The 19,084-nt window shown below is 43.2% G+C and overlaps 2 protein-coding genes across 2 annotated transcripts; one reads left to right on the top strand and one right to left on the bottom strand.

Moving 5' to 3' along the window:
- Positions 1–285: 285 nt before the first annotated feature.
- LOC128360872 (dapper homolog 3-like) lies at positions 286–8,531 on the top strand. Its single transcript, XM_053321414.1, has 4 exons — positions 286–516; positions 5,859–5,991; positions 6,349–6,459; positions 7,033–8,531. Exons 1-4 carry the CDS (start codon positions 286–288, stop codon positions 8,529–8,531), a joined length of 1,974 nt encoding a protein of 657 aa, XP_053177389.1.
- Positions 8,532–10,571: 2,040 nt separating this feature from the next.
- On the bottom strand, positions 10,572–11,916 carry c5ar1 (complement C5a receptor 1). The gene has a single exon (XM_053320158.1). It carries the CDS (start codon positions 11,914–11,916, stop codon positions 10,882–10,884), a length of 1,035 nt encoding a protein of 344 aa, XP_053176133.1. The 3' UTR covers positions 10,572–10,881.
- Positions 11,917–19,084: the final 7,168 nt, after the last annotated feature.

Below are 19,084 nucleotides of genomic sequence, written 5' to 3'. Positions count from 1 at the left end.
CGAAGGGGGCGGGTGATCCAACTTTCACACACCGTGGCTGGTCGCAGAGGGTGGAGCTCCTTGACGGCGTTTGACAGCTGCGAAATAGAAAATGCATAGCGCATAGATGGTCTGGGAAACCATGCCGCTCCGAGACAACCATACTATCACAAGGAATGAGACACAGCATGGCTCTTTATAGCCTGCGAAAGCCCTCATAAATCCCCCCTCTTGCAGAATACGAGATATAAAAATAGGGCAAATAATTAGATTGCATTGAGCACATAAGCCTGGGCATTTTGGGGGATGCACCGTGCGTTCTCGTTCCCGGTGACGGTGGAGCGCACTCGGACCAAGGAGCGTCTGGAGGCGAGTCTAGCCGGTCTGTGTGAGCTGGAGCTCCGCAAGCAGCGGCAGGAATGCCTGGTGCTCGGGGCGCTGGCTTTGGGAGACCCCCTGCCCCAGGACACATCCAGAGGAGAGATGCCGTGTTTCAGCAGCTGGGGACAGGAAAACCTGACACTAAGGCGTCAGCTGGTAAGAAGTTTTGTGTGAATTTTTCAGTATGTTTAGATGCTTGCACTTTAGCCTTTATGTGCCATAGTCATACATAGTTTTGAATATCTAACAGCCCAAACAGCGGATCCTCATTGTAATTCGCTTGACCGTTGGATGGACTCTTGGTTAAGGGTGCGCCTTTTGTGTAGAGGTGACCTCTCTGCAAAAAAAAAAGTTACTCAACTTGATTAATAGGCTCTGTTTGAAAGGATGTAATGCTTTCTGTGGTTTCGGCTGAGATTTATGCTTGTGGGTAACGAAATCAGGGGGTGGAGCACCCGCCGTTTGTGGCACAAACCGACTATTTAATGGCCCATTGTTCCCTCATCATGGACTTTTGTAGTTTTTACTACTTAACAAGCTCTTATTTGTGCTCTTTCCAGATCATAAAGGGGTGAATTATTCCTTTAGATTGTATATTTTTTGTGGCTAACAGTTTTATGTTCATAATTACCCCCCACATAATTGATGAGATAGTCTTCAGGACAAAAGTGATGCATGATGTCAGGATTAATAAAACGAGAAAGAATTAAAAACTGGATTAATTGTAACTAATAAGAGTTTCAGTAAAGGCATTACTGTAAGAGCATCTGCCTGAGAAAGTTGTACGCACCACTGAGCATCACCCTCAGTGTGATTGTTGTTATCTGTGGTGTCATTGTTTTTTACATTCGTTTTAAATTCAATGTTTTTGGATCACTGAGAGTTGTGTTTCTTTCTGGCTGCTGCTCTTGTTCAGCCCGAAAGCTGTCTCAACATTGCTACAATAGGAAGCCATTATTAAAGAGGGTGAAAAAGAAATTAAATCAGCCGCCTCCTCTTCACACCTCCTTCTCTCCTCCCTCCCTCCTCCTTCTCCTCTGCCAGGAGCCTAACAATAGCCGCATATGGAGCAGAATACTAATGAAGCCCTCAGGCCTAAATGAGAGGATAAGGCGTAGCCTATAGGTGGCCTCGTGCACTGGCGTCGGTTGGTTGTGGCTTGATGTGGGCACTGTGCTTTATCATTGCCTTAGTGAGTGCACATCCCAGCTTGAGGGCTTTCTTTATCATGTGATGTGAAACAAAAATCAAGTAAAGGGGGAATTCCAACGATCTATAATATAAGGGCCACACATGTCAAATTATCCACACGCACCAGTCTAGTAAACGACTGTCCTCTGGTGCTGGTGGAGCTGTCAGCCCGTTTCAGTCTGGCTGCTCATCCATACACTGACGGGAAACAGCCATTTCCAAAGCCAATGAAGGATTGACACGCGTTTCCCCCCAGGCCCGCATATTTTCCCGTTTTCATTTTGTGAGCAACGCGTCTGTGGGTCGATGTTTATTAACTGTTATGTCCATCCAAGCGTGTGAGTAATTACACAGGGAATTCCCCAGATATTTTTTTCTTTTTGCCCGACAGGACTCTAATTGAAGTCTTAAATTGAGTCTTAATAACATCAGGTCACCATCTGTGTCCGAGCCAAATCCCCAATCTCATCTCCCATGTAGGTTAAAGTCGCCAAAATGTATAGTTCACGGTGTGACACGGAAACAACTGACCCATGAGACTGCCAGTGTGTGCTGTCTGTGCCTTGAACGTGAATGTGGCCCCAGACAGGCTGAGAGAGGCCTTTTCTTCTGGATACAGTGTGTGGGGTTGAAGGTGTTGACAGCTGTGGGACGCCAGACAGCAGCTGGGAAAGCATGAAGCTCTGACCTCCCTCTCAACTACCCTGCTGTGTGTGTTTGGAGAGAGTGGAGGAGAATATATGAATTGTGCATGAGCGTGTGGAATACATACTGTGTGGAGGAGTGTTTGCTTTAAGAAAACTGAAATGTTTTCTCTTTAAATTATAGATTGACTCAGTGGATTTTAAATGAAGGATGTTGTGTGAATTATCGTCATGGAACAGCTCAACATCGATCAGATCGTGTGTGTCCTTGTGTTAAGACAGCAGCATATCATTAGTTAGAGTATAGAGTATTCTACTTGACAGTGACTGATCACTTGAATGGATCACTGGGTGGTTTTCTACCACTTTGTTCTGGCACACAAGCATAAAACTTGTCTTTGTGTTCTTTGGTTTCTTTTAAATTGGGCCAAACGAGCTTCTGAAACATGCAAACACACATGCATACAGACAATCCAGGTTATCCATCACATATTTTGCAAACGTTATCTTCACACAGATACTTAGAGCTGCACTCTGAGCTGGTGCTACAGTTGTCAGTCACATGAGCACAGCCTGATGCATGTCGCTCTTAAGAGAGACTCCATTCACAGCCATTGTATCCTGCTGCCCTTCCTGCACATAGGGGAGTCGGAGCATGCTAATGAGAGCTATTCACTAAGGTTATGTAAGCAGTGTGTGTGTGTGTGCGTGTGTGTGTGTGTGTGTGTGTGGTTGGTGTGTGTATGTGTGTGAATTCAGAATGCGTCATTAAAATATAATCTGCTTTATTAAAATAAAGCATTTAAAATATGTGTGTGTGCTTAAAGAAAGAAGGGATCAGTGGTTTAATCAAACAGTTGAATTGGGGGTAGGGTGTGTGTGTGTGGGCATGTATGTGTGTGTGTGTTTCCAGTCTCCCACCGCCTTCTCTGTTTAGAGCCAGTCACAACATTGCTTTAATTATAGAGAGTCCAGCATTGTGCCCTGTTCCATAGATTTCTATATCCTGGTGATGTTTCAAAACCCTTGAGCCAGTGACTGATTAGAGGTCTATTGTACAGATCACAGCCAATCTCCACTGCATGCCTTTTTTTCTCCTGTCTCCTTTTGAAAATCTCTTGTTGTTAAGTCCCTCAGTAGCTGATGAGAATGTAACAGGTGAAATAAATCAGGAATGAGTCAATGCATTGTACTAGATTCACCTGCTGGTCAGTCTGCTTCACACACAAAAAGCAGGTATACCCAGTGTGGAACAGCTTTATGGGTAGGTGAGGCTGGCTGCACTGTGTCCTCTGTCGACCCCATCCCCCACCAGCCTGAGGCAGAGGATGCAGTAAAACAGTAATGATACAGTGTGCAGAGTGTCAGGGTACCAGTGTGAGGCCATTAATAACAGAGTACAATCAAAGACCATCCAGGAATATGGTCTCTGCAATGAACCTGCTCCAAAGCCACGCAACTAGATATTGTATTGTGTTTGGTTGTCCACAAAAGGTTTGTTTGTGTTCAGCCTCATTATGTGGGTATGTGCAGAAAGAGGCAGCAAGCAATCAATTGTGTGAAGCTGCGTCATTGATTTAATTGATTTCCAATAGTTTCCCCTCCTCCCTGCTTTTTCTTCACTTCACGTCAGTAGCCGAAACAAAGGTCCTCACTCCTCATTTCTGCCACACAAAACCATGCTGATGTAGGGATGCTAATGCTTTGTTTATAGCAAGACAATAAGCACCCTTGTCGAGACAATAGGGATAACAGTGTTTGGGGTGAAGAGGTTGTGTTACAAGCATAGGTTAACTTGGGTCAATTGCCGCTCAACAGCATTTGCATTGTGAGCACATTATCAGTCTGCAGAACAAAGGAGTTAGAGCTCAAGCACCGATTGGCGCACTGACCAAAAGAACCCTCCAAGGGATCGTCACCCAGACATATTTTACTGTTTTTTATTGGAATTTTTATCCTTTGTAGGTAGAACACATACAGAGATGCTTGAGAAATAGGTATGGAAATGTTACTTGGCCCAGGAGAACTGACTTTAATGTGAAAAAATGACTCAAAACATTTATAGACTTCGAGAGAACCTGTTTGTGTCATATATGATTAACTCTGTGACTATTCCTTCGCTTATGGAGCTATCACATCCTGGATAAGTTTAAGGAATCATCCAGGATTGATTATTTGTTCCTCATTAGTTCAACATTGTTTGAAGGAATACCATGCTTTTAAAAAAGGCTCTCCAGTATGACAAACTATGTTTTCCGACATTGTCTTGTAGGTTATTCTGCACATGTGCACACCCCAGGACTTGCCTACATTGCTTTCTACAAGCAGCATCAGCACTGATTTACACAGATGGTGCTTGGGTAGTGGAGAGCATTGTAACAGTTGTCTGACAGGCTCTCCGTCATAGAAGGTTTGTAATGTAAAAAGTGTCACCTCGTTGTGAGGACATGCTCAGTCTTCTGGTAATGAGGTGTCTTAATGAGCTTACAGTGTCAGCAGTATCACATCCGACAAAATGACACGCCTTGTGTGTGTGTGTGCATGTGTTAAACCGTGCAGACAAGCTTCAGTGCAAGTGTCTGCTGCTTTTAGTAAGCATGTCATGATCTCAACATGAGGGCGGCGCAAATGCAATTTCAACATGTTCTGTCTTTATGAGAACCAAGTCTACAAGGTCTGTTATCACATGCAGTGCTGATTGTTAAGTTCAGGTTTAGCTGAATTAATATATTCACTGGGGGGACAGATTCATTTTTTAAAGATAAAAAATGAATCTGTGTTTATCTGTTTTGAAATGTTTGGTTTTTTTAAAGCATGTTTGTCAGTACATCTGGAAAGCATGAGTCCACATGTGTGAGTGTCTAAGTGTATGTATCCCCCACCAACATGAAAGAACATCCCCCACCCTTCACCGACCTTTGAATTATTAATCTTCCAACTGACTGCTTCCTCTATAAACTTACTTACATAAGAGGTCCCACTGACAGATATGGATGCTGTACAGAGATGTAGTTCAGGTCACAGTTGTGTTTTAGTAGTGGTGGAGTATCTGTTTATCTGTTTTGACATTTTGTGTTCATTCATTTGGGCCATTTTTATCCCTGTTAGCTCAAAGAAATTTAGAAAAAACAACTTCTTGCATATTGTCTGCGATAATAATGATGATAATGAGCATTTCTTTCTTTAAATTGAAGCATTAAGCCACACCTACACCTACACTTACAAATTATTATAATTAAGTCATTAACTGAAAACATGACACCCTTTTTACAAGCTGCATTCTTTTCCACTTTACATATATCAAATTATGAACTTGTAGAGGAGCTTTTTATTATTAAAATGAATAGCTTGTGTTCTAAACTCAAATTCAATCCATCTATGCACTGGAATACAAATTGCAGAGATTATCTCAACAGGTGACTGATGATTATCTGGCTGTAAAATAAAATGAGAGCCAGTGTGCAGATGGAGAAGCAAGTCTGAAAGGATTCACAGCTGTGCTTCATTCATTAGCATTTCTGCAAACCAGTCATTTAAATGAGAGGACCATTTGAACTTTTTGCTTTGTTGTTGAAATCACTGATTGTTGCTTCTTACCATCTACTTAAAAAATTACTTCAACAGCGCAATCAAACAGCCTGAGTGTGTGTGCTTGTGTTTCAGAGTGCTTTTCAGAATTCCCCATGGGGCCTGATGCAGGCACTGGAGCAGCAGGTGGGAGAGCTGAGGATCGACATTGATGATGGCTGCTATGATGGAGTTCAAGGAGATATGTGCGACAGTCGGCCAAGTTCTGGTATTTCCACAGACTTCATCACAAATCTGTTATGTTTTTAAAAAAGACTCTAAATGTGCACTATTTAATTTACTTATATCCAATAATGGAATACTTTTTTTGCATAAAACATATTCTATATACAACAAAACATAACTTTTCTCTCTGAAATATGTGTGTAAAGAATTTGCTTTTGTTGTTACTTCATGCTCCAGTTGCTTGTAATTTCATTATGTGGCCTATTATGTGATGCATGCTGAGACATTGCATGCTTCTGTCAACATATTTTTAGAGAGCCGGAATGGTCAGTGAGCTATGAAAAATATATAGCTATATAGTCATCTCTTCTGCCCTACTAAATGTACTTTTTTGTCCCAGGTTTCTATGAGTCAAGTGAGGGTCAGTCACCGAAAGGAAGATCTTGTTCCGCTGAGACCACAGAGATGGCCTCTTCCTGGGCTTACACCAATGACAGACCAAAGTCTGTGGGTAAGAAAAACAAGACAACAAATGAAGAACTCAGATGTAAAAGTAAATTAATTAAACTGACTATATTCACTTGTATTCCTTCGGCCATGAGACTGTTAAATGCTCAAAATGCATAACAAGCATAACCCACTGAGCTTGGTTCTTTGCATCTGGCTTTTCACTGTGTGTCACTGGTTGGTGCTGATGTTGTTCTGAGGATGATGATGCTGTTAAGAAGTTTGATTGTGGATGACAGCTGCTGTATCTATAGTTGTTGTCTTTTACTATATCTTATTCTATTTATTATGAATGGGCTGACTGTAGAAATTGCCTTTTGGGACTAATAAAGTATTCTGATTCTGATTCATAATTTATAAAATGATGCCTTTCTTTTCCTTACTTCCTAGCCCATTTTGAGGTGTGCCAATCAAAAAGGACTCTTAAATAAAGATGTTTCTGCCCTGTCCATTATTTTCTTATATACGGACACTGCATTACTGCTCACATCTTATTTATATATTTGTAATCATGTTTGTTGTATGATTATTATTATGTTACTCCAGCTTGACCTACAGTATCATTGTCTGTACTTAGGAGATCCCCTCGTGGTGAATGGAGAGGTAGATATGCCAGTCCTACACACCACCCTGCCCCACTCTTTCTCTTCCCCATACCCACCACTGGAGGGCATTGCTGAGGAGGGAACAGTAGTGGACTCCTGGGAGTGGGACACCAGCAGAGGCGACCAAACCTGGCAGCATCAACAACAGCCTGCAGAGGACCAGTTCACCAAGGAGGACTACCAGCAGGCATTGAGGGTGGAGGGTTACATCCTAAATCTCATCCAGCGTCACACCCTCTTATCACGGCGTTGTCAGCCTCGCACCACGCTGAGCCCCGACCCCCAATACAGCAGTGTCTCTGGACACAGCTCCCTACACAGAAGAACTCCTTCTTTTACCACAGAGCAACGCTTTCCTGACCCCCATCTTCAGCCCCAGGTTGACCTCTCGGCAAACCTTAAGTGCCAGGGCTGGGGTTGTGACCTGCTAGAAGGAGAGGCCCCATCTTTGGAGGAGGACTGTTATCTGGCTCTGCCCTACCCCCAATCCAGGCCACACTCTCTGGCTAGGAGGCTACCATCACCTTTGCCCTCCCTGGACTGTGTTGGGGCTCTAAACCTTTGTTGTGAACCCTCATCCCCCCAGCATTATCTACATCCACAAACCCTGATTCATCAGAAGCACAATCTAGTAAGCGCTCAATATATCCCTGGACAAGCCTGTCATGCCCCTGTGTGCTCCCCCAGACACTACAACCCAGAGCAGCTTAAGCCCCACCAAGCAGCCGCCTCTCCTGACCATCCCAATCCCAAGTCCAGAACCTCTAAGAAAAGCCACAATGAACGGCAGAGATCCAAGAAATCAAGCAGTAAAACCAGTCGATCCCAGTCTGAGAATAGCCTCCTAGCTCAACGGGTGCTGCCTGAGCGCAGGTACAGCACCACTGAGAGGCACCAAGGTAGAGGGGATCCAGCTCAGAACCAAGGTCAAGTCACTGGGCTCCAGGGGGGCAACGACTCCAATAATGGGAGTCGACGCTGGTGCTCCAACCTAGAGCTCAGCCAGGACGAAGGGGAGACGCATGCAGGGCAAACACATAGACAGCCACCTCGAAAAGCTCGCCATGGTCATTCTTATAATCACTCCCAACCTCAGAATCATTACCATCAGCAACAGCAGCACACCCAGCGCTGGCACTCAAACGTTCAGGAGAGAGCCCCACTTTGTCAGGGAGAAGAGGGCTATACCGGTGCCACCCCTGCTGAGTCTGAATCCAGCATGAGTGAGGTGTATTCCCCAGCCTCCAGCTCTCTGTCCAGTGACTCAGATGAGAGTGGGGGGTTGGTGTGGCCCCAGCAGCTGCCACCTCGCCTTGCTTCTACCTCCTCCTCATCCTCACCTTCACCACAGGCTACTGCCAATGCCCCCTCTCAGCCAAAGGCCTTTGTCAAGATTAAAGCCTCCCATGCTCTCAAAAAGAAGATCCTCAGATTCCGCTCTGGATCCCTGAAAGTCATGACTACTGTGTAAAGCCATCATCATGTTTTGGTCACCACTTATATGTTAAATAATGGATCCAGTCTTTCTACTCTACCTACTTCTGATTTCAACATGTTAGAGAGAGATATTGCCATTGATGGACATCATTAAAGATTTTCTGTCAGTAGTATCTGATTGAATGTATCTTGTAGTTGACAACCGTCAGACACCAGACTAAAAAGCATTACCGTCTTCTAATTGATGATAAATGATGTGCTGCCAAGTTACACTGTGTTGACATGGACCACGCTAAAGTTAAGTGGTTGGATATGCTGCTGTTTTTCTTGATGTCTGTTGGACTTTTAGTTAATTAACCATAGGTTTATGGCTAATGAATTCCTACAGTGTAGAGTTTGCCAAATACAAGTCTACTTGACCACATCTCTTGAAATCAGATTCAAGTGTTTTTTGGCACTAACATGTCTAAAAAAAATCTAGCGAGTTGGTGTGTAGTGACTCCTGAACTTTGCAGCAGCGATTTGTCCTGCTGTAAACTAGCACCCTACAGAAAAAATGTGAGACAAGTGAAATCTTTAATGACACAAACATACACTCACTGGTCACTTCATTAGGATCACCAGAGCAATTGAATGCAATCCAATACAACAGCTCTGTGCTAACCATGTGACCATTACAAAGCTAATGTATTTTCAGTTTTTGTTGACATTGTCAGAAAGGTGATAATTCTACTTCTATTTATTATTGAGGTCAGAGTGGGTGGTGGTGGTGTGCTGGACTGCATTATATTGAAAAGTGTTCTTAATATTTTGTTCACCTCATATATGTTAATGGGCTGGACAAAATATGAGGAACACCTTTCAATATAATGCACTCCAGTTTAAAAGTAGAATTAGTTGCCTGTGAGTATATGTTTACATTTGGCTCTCTCAACTACAAAATTCTCAAAATCCATGGCCTGAATTTGTAAGCAGGGAATCGGTGTTTATATCTCATGTTATGTTTAGCTCTGCTTCTTTGTTCACCGTGGATTCACACTAAAGTGAACTCTCCACTACCTCTTTTTCTCTCCCAGCTGCTTGAGGGACCAATCAGCATAAACAGATGTGTATGAGTCAGGAATGGGGTTTTAATAAGGGACTAGTTTAGATGCATGGATGCACATACTGTATGTATATGTGCACAGGGACACCGACTTACACTTGTAAATATGTGACAACCTGTATATACCATCATGTGGCCTTGTTTGGAATGAATGTAGTTTGTAAATAAATTTTGCTCTTAATTATGGTACTTAAACATGTTTTTTTTAATTAATTTGTGTATTCTTGAATGCACAAAACTACATTTGGAAAAACCATATTGGACACACGTTCCAAGCAAAGTGTGTGGGTATGTCTTAATACATGGAGGGCATCTTGAAATAAAAAAAAGAAGAATGTTTTTGTCAAATTTGTAGTTTGTATTCACCAAGAAGCTGGTTTCTATTGTCTGAAAGTACATTCTTAACTTGGAGGTGTAACAAAAAAAGAAACAAATTGAGAGTTTGTTAAAGCTGTTCTCCACTCAAAAATATATTTTTCTTCTTGTTTCTACAGCTAAATGTTTAAACTTTACTGTGCAGAATGAATGTCAAGAGTTTTACACTTAAGGCTGCTTTCACATTCATCTAATGAAAATGGAAAGTTTCTCTTTGCTCATTGAAAAAAAATGTTTAAAGGTTGGACCTACAAGCATGATCTATGACATCATAAATAGTTTGGAGCCTACACAGGTCTATGCGTCCAACACTAGTGGGATGTGGAAACTTTGCCTCCATTGGGGGGTTTAAAGTCCAGGTCATATGTGTCAAAACTTGGCTTCAATGGGTTCAAATATCTATAGTGTAGCTCCCTCTTGTGGTCCTGGTGTAACTATTCTACAAGAGGATGTGACTGTCTTTCTGTTACCACAATGGAAAATCTGCTGTTGCATGAGGTTAATCAAATGTATATATGCATTACAAAAACTATATATTAATTGTTTATTATATAAATTTATATTAATGTAATCACATTATCAAACAACACAACACATTACAACAAACATATAAAGTAATACATCAAATAAAACCACTAATACCACAAATACTTAGTCAGGTCTGAGATCATCCCTGCGTAGTCAAAAAACAGAAGTCTTAAGAGTTGTGTTGCATAACACAGGAATGAATGTACACAGGAAGTTGGCCAATAGTTCTTGAACAGTAATCTTCAGTCAAGATTACATCTGAACACTTCATGTAAACTGCCACTGCAAATATTCAGCCCAAAACAGTAAGCTATCTATAAACATAGAATAGAGATAGAGATCAGTCCCAATTTGCAATAAATCAGTCAGTACACCCTCAGATTTGAGTCATCTCCTTTCCATTGCTCGTGCTCCTGGTGTCAGCAGTGACGACGCTCATCTTGTTTGTAGGATCCTCGCTGATGAAGTTGAGCATGTTGCGCAGGGAGCGTGTCATGCTGTCCTTGAAGCTTTGGCCAAGACACACATAGAGGAATGGGTTGATGCAGCTGTTGAAATATGCCAGGCAGAGCGCTAGCACTTGTGTCAGGTACAGATTTGGGCTGTGAATGGAACTTCGAGGGGTAACCAATAAGAGGAAGTCCACAATGTGCAGTGGGAGCCAGCACAAGAAGAAACTCAGTACCACAGCGATGATGACCCTCAGTGTGCGCTTGGAACGGGTTCGACCACGTGACAGTCCACTCTCTGCTCTTCTGTACACCACACAGTGAGAGACCACAATCACCAGGAAAGGGAGGAAGAATCCCATCAGGAAGCGGAAGGACGTGACGAGCCAGGCACTGACTGTGGTGTATACCGTCACGCACTCTCGCTTGTGCTCACCTGCTGTGATCTCCTTAGTGTAGACAAACTGGGGGATGCTGCCTATCAGGGCCAGGCACCAGACAGCAGCACACAGGTAGCCAGCCAGTTTAGGTCGCCTGTTGTTCTGGCACCACACAGGTCTGCTGACCAGCATCCAGCGATCCAGACTGATCAAAACCAGCTGCAAGATGCTGCAATACATCACCAGGTAAAAGACACCTTTAACCAGTGTGCAGGCCAGTGTGCCAAAGTGCCAGTGGTCATCATGGGCCAGAGGGACCATGAGCAGAGGGAGAGACAGGCAGCACAGAAGATCAGCCAAGGCAAGGTTGAGGAACCAGATAGAGGTGACAGACCTGGGCATGCAAAACCCAGTCACCCACACCACCAGGGCATTTCCAGGGACACCCAACAGAACCACAAGGCCGTAGAAGACCAGAGCTGCAATCTGGATTGGCTGAATTGTAGGCACCAAATTGTCAACAATGTCAGGCAGTATAAGATTGTAGTCAGGATAAGTCAAGTTGTCATCCATGGAATCCATGACTGGTTTAAGCTGTAGATGTAAAATGTGTCAGAAATGCTGAAATATTTAGTGGCATGCTTAAATTAACACTATAAAAAGATGGACAACACAATAGACAGCTTTGATATTAGGAAAAATGTTTAATCTAAAATAAAAATTCAGTTTTTGATTAAATTTAAACAGTTATGCCTCATTTCAGATTAAATTAAATACAGTAAATATGTAATTACATGGCAATTTCGGATTTGATTGTGATAACAAATTTCAACTTACAGCTTCAGTGTCCTGTTGATGTTGCACCCCCACTGTTTGAAGGAAGTTATGGAGCTGTTCTGCTTTTAAGCATGCTTTGTATCCACCCAATGTACGCACACAACCACACACACACACACCCACCCAGTTTTTTCTTTTTTTTAAGAAGCCAAAGTTCAGCAGGGGTATTAAACAAAGTAATTTGCCTTTAAGTTCTTCACTGTAGAGAAGGCTGTATTCACCGATACAAAGGCTATAATGTAACACTCCATAGTGTCTTTTTTAAATGAGAGTAAAGCTAAAATAAATACAAATACAAATAGTTTCAGAAAAAACCTCTCAAACATTTTACTTGCATTACTTTCCGATTTTTATGATACTTCCACAATATATACTGTACACTTTATCCATGAGAACAACACCTTGATTGAGTGATCATTACTGCCCCCAGGTGATGAATATAGACCCTCCTCCTGTTGTGACGCTTTGCAATTAACATTGTTAACTGACCACTGAAGAACCACCTCCCCCCACCAAGTTATCCGTTTATCTTGCATGTGTGTCACACTGTAAGGTCTGAATGCAAATGCTCTCCCTTCCTGCCTTTTGTTTCTTTGCTGATCACTGCCTTGGTCTCACTGTATAAAATGCCTCTATTTCATTTGCTCTGGTTCAGTCTACTGTCTCAAACCCACTCTGTGTCAGTGTGCTCACCGATATCCTGGGATATCAATAAACATCCAACACCACAGCAAACTTTGAACAAGGACTTGAGTGATTTTTCTTCAACACTACATTCGTTCTGATTTGAACAAATGTTTTTTTGTTGTTGTTTATATTTTGTATTATGTTTTCTGTTTTTTCAGTGCAGTTTCTCTTAAGCTGCTGAGAAATGTAGGTCCAGTTCTTAGTATTAGTCATACACTGATAGTCATATAGGAAGAATTTCACAATATGTAGGTTTAAAAAAAACTGTCCATGACACAAAAGCAAAAATGATTCAGTCTGACAGAGTTTGTAGATGGACTTCAATATTTTGCATTATATTAGTTTTGATCCAATTATATAAGAAGTAGATTTATTACATACTATTTGCTTTTAAAGTTTAAACAGCAGCCATGAAATTGTTACCTCCATTATTGGGACAAAAAACTTTATTGTCAATTTAATAATAATAATTTTTACAGTAACACAACATTTGCATATATACACATTATTCACAAATCAGCCTAAACACAAATGTTTTAACTGAAAATAAAAACTAAATTACATTGAAAACTACAGTTCTCCGTGGTACCTACAACTATTAGCAAAGCAACTAGAGCTGCCTTCTTCTTCCTCTTTTTTTTTTTTTTTGGTTCAACTCGTGTGAGAAAGTGTCCAATCCTGTCCAGCAAAAAGGAATGAAAATAGCTTTCGACTAGTGACATTTTATAACCTCATGGAAAATGTTGATTTTAAAGACAAGACAGTTTTAGTCATTCACGTAACATATGATGAGGCAAATAATGTCATTACTGAATGTGATCAATCAAATCAATTAAAAATCACATCTTACAACACTTCAGTCAACGCAGAGAATAGTTTGTACAGTGCTTCAATAAATACTGTACATATTGAAGGTGTAACCAGGTAACTGTTCACAGAAGCCATCAGTGGAGTCAAAATGATGATTGATGAAGACGTTTAGTAAGATACAGGATGTATCAGTGACAGAGATTAAGTATAAAGAAAAAACACAAATTTAAGAAAATCTGTTGCTGTGCCACCGTTTCCTCTTTTAGTACTAACCCTTAAAAAGTGGTCATGAGGTAAATGAAATATGAAGCAACATCAGCAAAGTTTCCTCAGAAAGTTTAAAAAAAGCAGTAATGACGCCATATTACTTAAAATATCTGTCTCCAACTTCAGCAAGCTGACTTTTGTGCATCTTAAAACAGGTTTTTTGTATTTGTGTTACTGTTCTTCTTTACATTCCCATGTGCGCAGACATGCCTGCATATATTTCCAAACCCCCCCATTGAGGCCATATTTTCAACATCAATATAGATGTAGGTATGACATGCCACAGTTGCTGTGCAGTTGTTTATTAGTGGGGCAGATAACTGTAATAATCGTTCACTTCTGGAAACAAGCACCAAAATTGGCACACATACTCCTTGGGGATTGCTCTTTTGATAAAACCCGTTAGCCACCTAAAATTTATACATGGCGGCCATTTTTCAAGATGGCCGCCATTGAATATACAGTAATATGGCATTTCCGAATACAATCGCAAAGACTTGTCCTATTTGAATGATCTTGGTGTCAAATATTACATTTTTCACTATGTAGAATCCAAATTTGGACCCATGGACTTACTCACTGGCTTCCTTGTACCATATATCAGTCCTGGAATCCTAATATTTTGCTAAATTCGAGGTTCATGTTACGTCTGACTCGGCTAAAATGCATGGTAGTGGATATCATAGTAGTGTTAGAGGTTTAGTAGCATCTTCCTGTACTAGGTTTCCACACTGGACATGTCACAATGCAGTGTGTGTGTACCATTTATCAGTGCTGTCTAGTAAGCCTAGCATCTACTATAGATTACATGTAGTAAAAGTGACAGGGGATCACTCTTTGTCTAGTCTCTACTCTTCGACCTGTTCGGCTTGGGTAACCCTACCAGGAGTACAAGACTCCCACCGACATAGCTCTAGGGGTCATGGAGACGTGCAAACTGCCCCACCACGTTAAGGTGATGATCCCATCGAGGCAGGGTTTTTTTTTTGTCTTTTCCTTTTTAAATTTTTTTTTTAAGGTTTTTTTGTTTGTTTTTTTTTGGGGGGGGGGTTGTTTTTTTTTTTTTTTTTTTTACATGTAGGCAGTAGGCTTATACTTGTTTTTCACTTAGTGCTTTTCTGCCTGGATTAGTAGGCCTACTACAATGCTTCTAAACCTCGCATCTGCAGCTGCACAGTGCTGTGCAGGTAAGACCAAAGCAGTAGCATTTACACCGACTGCTGCAGCATTCTGACTTGCATCCGCACTTGGTCAGCTGCCGGCAACTCTCTGCAATGGGTGGGAGCTCTGTCCAAACAATCTGCCACAGATCTCCTTTCTTGGTCCAGCCCCAGTTGGCAGGAGTCTGGTCTTCTGGTTGACGTACTATTGACTGACTCCAGATGCAGCCTGCCTGGTAGGCAGCACGCTTCACATGCTGCTTCAGTGCTGATTTGGTTGGAGGAATGGCCTCATATGGCCTCTGCTTCCGTGCAAACATGTCCAACCTTGCATCATTTACACCTTCAGCAGTGCTGGATCTGTCATACATGATGACCACAAACTTCTCCAGGGTCTTCAGGTCTTCTTCATCCACCAACGGTGGGTACTGGCTAAGTTTGATGAATACCCTGGAAGCCTCATCAAAAACATCCCACGTTTGCCATGCAGACTTCTTCCCTTTGCCACGGAATGATGAAATGACATCACAGCCAGTGAAGGCATGAAAGAAGAGCATCCCTTTGCTCTTTTCTGCAAGAGTGGAACACAAGTCATGTACAGGAACCCACCTCAGGTTCTGTCTTTGGCCAAAGGCAATCCACAACTGCTCCAGACCGAGGTCCTGAAGTGCTTGCAGAACACTGACTGCGATGACGACAACATCTGTGTCGTTGGCTTTGACCATGATGACCTTACTGCCTGCTTCTGTTGCATGCCTGGCGTGCACAAAGATCCGTGTGTCAGCTTCTTCATGACTGCATGGTGCCACCCCAGCCAGATTGATAGTGTGGTTGCTGACAGCATCTTCTTCCTTGGTCACAATGACCACATTTGCCGTGGCCACACATGCTATCTCATCAGCCAGAAAGTTGAACAGTTCGGCTTTGTTGTCATTTTCTCTCAGGAAGTTTTGCCATTTTGAGGGAATTTTGCCCGAACCTGTCACCCTGCGTCTCACACCGTGCCCTCGCTTTGATCTAGTTTCAGCTTTCAGACTAGATGGCCGGTAAACATCAAACACAATGTCTGTTCTCTTGTACTTGTTAGAGTATGCTTGTATTGTAGGAAGGACATCGAGCATTGCGTACTCTTCAAACGTCTTTGAACTCCGTGGGGGCAGACTGTTCACTAACGCAGCACCATCAATGATGATGGTGTCGGCGTATGGCTCTGTCTCAGGGATGGTAACTTGGCTCTCAAGAATGGTAGTGAGGTGGGATTTCAGACAGGTGTGGAGCTTTCCACCATCACTGAGGGCAGCAGGATGTGACTGGTTCTCATGACGGAAGAACTCCTTCAAGTCACACTCTCTGCTCTGGCATGATATGAACAGCTTGGAGAACAGCTGACAGTCTTCCTTCAGCACTTTTTGCTTTGAAGAGTCAGCAGTGGCTGGTACCTGTCGGAAGAAGTTAACCCTATTCTTCTTGATTGGTTCATAGAAGGTGGATTGTTCCTCCCCTTCCAGTCCCTTCATAAACTCCTGGAAACGGACCTTGCCTTTCTCAAGGTGTGTGCCAATCAACTCAGCGTTAGTGGGGTGAGCAATATCCCTTGTATCAAGTGAAAGCAAGTCTTGACTCTCCTCCTGGAAGGGATTGCCCATATCTCTCATGGCTTGTGAGAGCTTTTCTACTTTCTCAATGAATACTCTTTGTGCTCGTTCTGTCTCCTCATGGTGGCCGGTATGTTCAGTACCCTCTTTGGTCCCACATGCTGCCTCATACTGTGCAACCAAGTGGCTGACTTCAGGACCAGCTATCATCCATCTTCTCAGTGCTGATGGGTCTTCAGTCACGCCGATTGCACCCCCGTCTGCCTTGATGACAGCATTGGCCTGTTCGTGAGCTTGGTCAATAGCCATTGCTGAGAACTGTCGGCTCGATTTGTGTACAACAAAGTTTCCACTCTGGAACTCCTGAGCCAGCTGAGGATGCTTCTGTCCCAGGGTCATCATGTCTCTGTAGTGGATTGGAAGCCACCGTGCATAGTTTACATTGTTGTTTGCAAAGAAGTACGGTATCAGCTCAGCCAGTGACTGACAGTACAAGAAGAAGTTGGCTTCCCTGAATGATCTGATCAACAAGAGGATCACCAGTTCCATTGACAGCACCATATACCAGAAATGAAACTGGGGACTTTGCAGTTTGCGCTGCTCACACCAAGCTTCGAAGCTAGGTACCTCTTCGGATTGTTCATCTGTCTCTTTCAAGTAGTCCGCGTGGGCTTCCTTCAGAAGCTTGTACAGACTGCATGCTGTTATCTGGTGCATCTGTCGTGTCCTAGTGATGTTTGAAGCTGTCAGAAATGAATCTGCTGTCCCAGTAGATGCTATCCCTGCCTCCAAGAGGGCTCCTGTCCAACCACTGCCCTGGAGTAGACTTCCAATGGACCTCAGTGCTGCCATTTCAATATGCAAGCCTCCGAACATTATGACGAACTTGTCCTCACCATAGATTTCAGGCCAGTGCCACTGGACCTGCTTGGCTACCGCATATATTGGCTGGTCAGCAGCAATGACTGGCACCTGACCGGGGTTCAGTAATGTCACTATATCCTTGATTTTATCCATCACATGCTTGACTGTAGCAACTGAGTGGGCTTGATCTCGAAGCAGAGGCAAAAGTGATGTAATGCTGACCTCAAATGGCTTTCCTCTCCTCTGTGAAGCATGGTTGGCTGACCAAGTGACATCTACTGGCCCATCTGTCACAGTGACTTTCTCCAGCCACTCGTACTCCATTGCCAGTTGTGGCCTCAGCAGACTGGTGTCTGGGTGTGTCACACCACCCTGGGGAGGAGAGGGTTTCTTCTTGGTGAAGAAGGTGGGCCAGACATTGGTGAAGGAGTCTGGAAGTTCTGGAACTGTCTTCACTTTCTCCTCTCTGAACTTCAGCTGTCCACGCTCTTCACCTTTGTTTTCTTTAGTTGGGTGCTGGAAAACAGAGACGCTGGTTCCATGGAAAGAAGTAGTCGCTGTTGTTGCAGTGGGATTGTGGTCTATGTTGTCCATGGCTGATGTGGTGAACAGCCCTTTTCGCAGAACTGGTGGACAGACCACCCCATCCTCCACGTACTTGCTGACTGTTGCATCTCCTAGCTGTGCAGATATCTCTAGCACCCTGTCGTATGAAATGCTGATGCCATGCTCATTAAGCATTTCCACCAACTTTCTCTTTCTGGTCTTTGTGTAGATGGACATCCCCATGTACACAGGGAATGGGGTCTCTCTGTCTTTGGAGTGTCTGTGAGTTGCAGCTCCTTCTTTGTACCTCGCATAGCAGTTGTACTGAAGCAGCTGAGCAATTGCTAGATCTGTCTTTGATGTGCCAAATCTCAGTTGAGATTTGATGTCCGCTCCGTGTTCAAGCATGGCCACAAACTGAAGAAGAGTGAGTGGAATGGACTCCTCGATGCACCCCTCATGGAAGGTTCCATCAAATGTGGACTTGTGGTCCAGCATATGTCTTCGCAAAATGTTAGCTGCTTTTCCAAGGATAACAGCTTCACTATAATAGTCAGAGGCTTCAGACAAGACAAAGCCCACATCTTTCTGGAAAGCCAGAAGAACATCCCTTCCCTGCTTGTGAGCTTCCAACTCAGGTATTTCTGACAGCAGTTTTTCCTTCAGTCTTGTGGAGTTGACAGCAGGTGCATCAACACCCAGCTGTTCCAGGCGCTGGGCATACAGGTGAACTATGTCTGCAAGTCGGAAGACTGCAGGACCCTCACCAGATCTGGTGGTCTCTACTAGATATGTGACTAGCTCTGAGAATGCCTGTGGGTGGGCATCCTCTTCGGGTGCACGTTCCTGTTCCAGTCTCTTGGTGGCTCTGAGGTATGACCTCTCTCTATTGTACAGGTCTATCAAGCATGCAATATGGTATTGGAACTCCTGTGCAATAGCATCTCCACCACTGAGTCTCGCAAGAAGTTTTCCATCATTTAA

The sequence above is a fragment of the Scomber japonicus genome, chromosome 6 (genome assembly GCF_027409825.1).
Source record: "Scomber japonicus isolate fScoJap1 chromosome 6, fScoJap1.pri, whole genome shotgun sequence".
NCBI lineage: Eukaryota > Metazoa > Chordata > Actinopteri > Scombriformes > Scombridae > Scomber > Scomber japonicus.
This window is presented reverse-complemented; position numbering and strand designations above follow the sequence as displayed.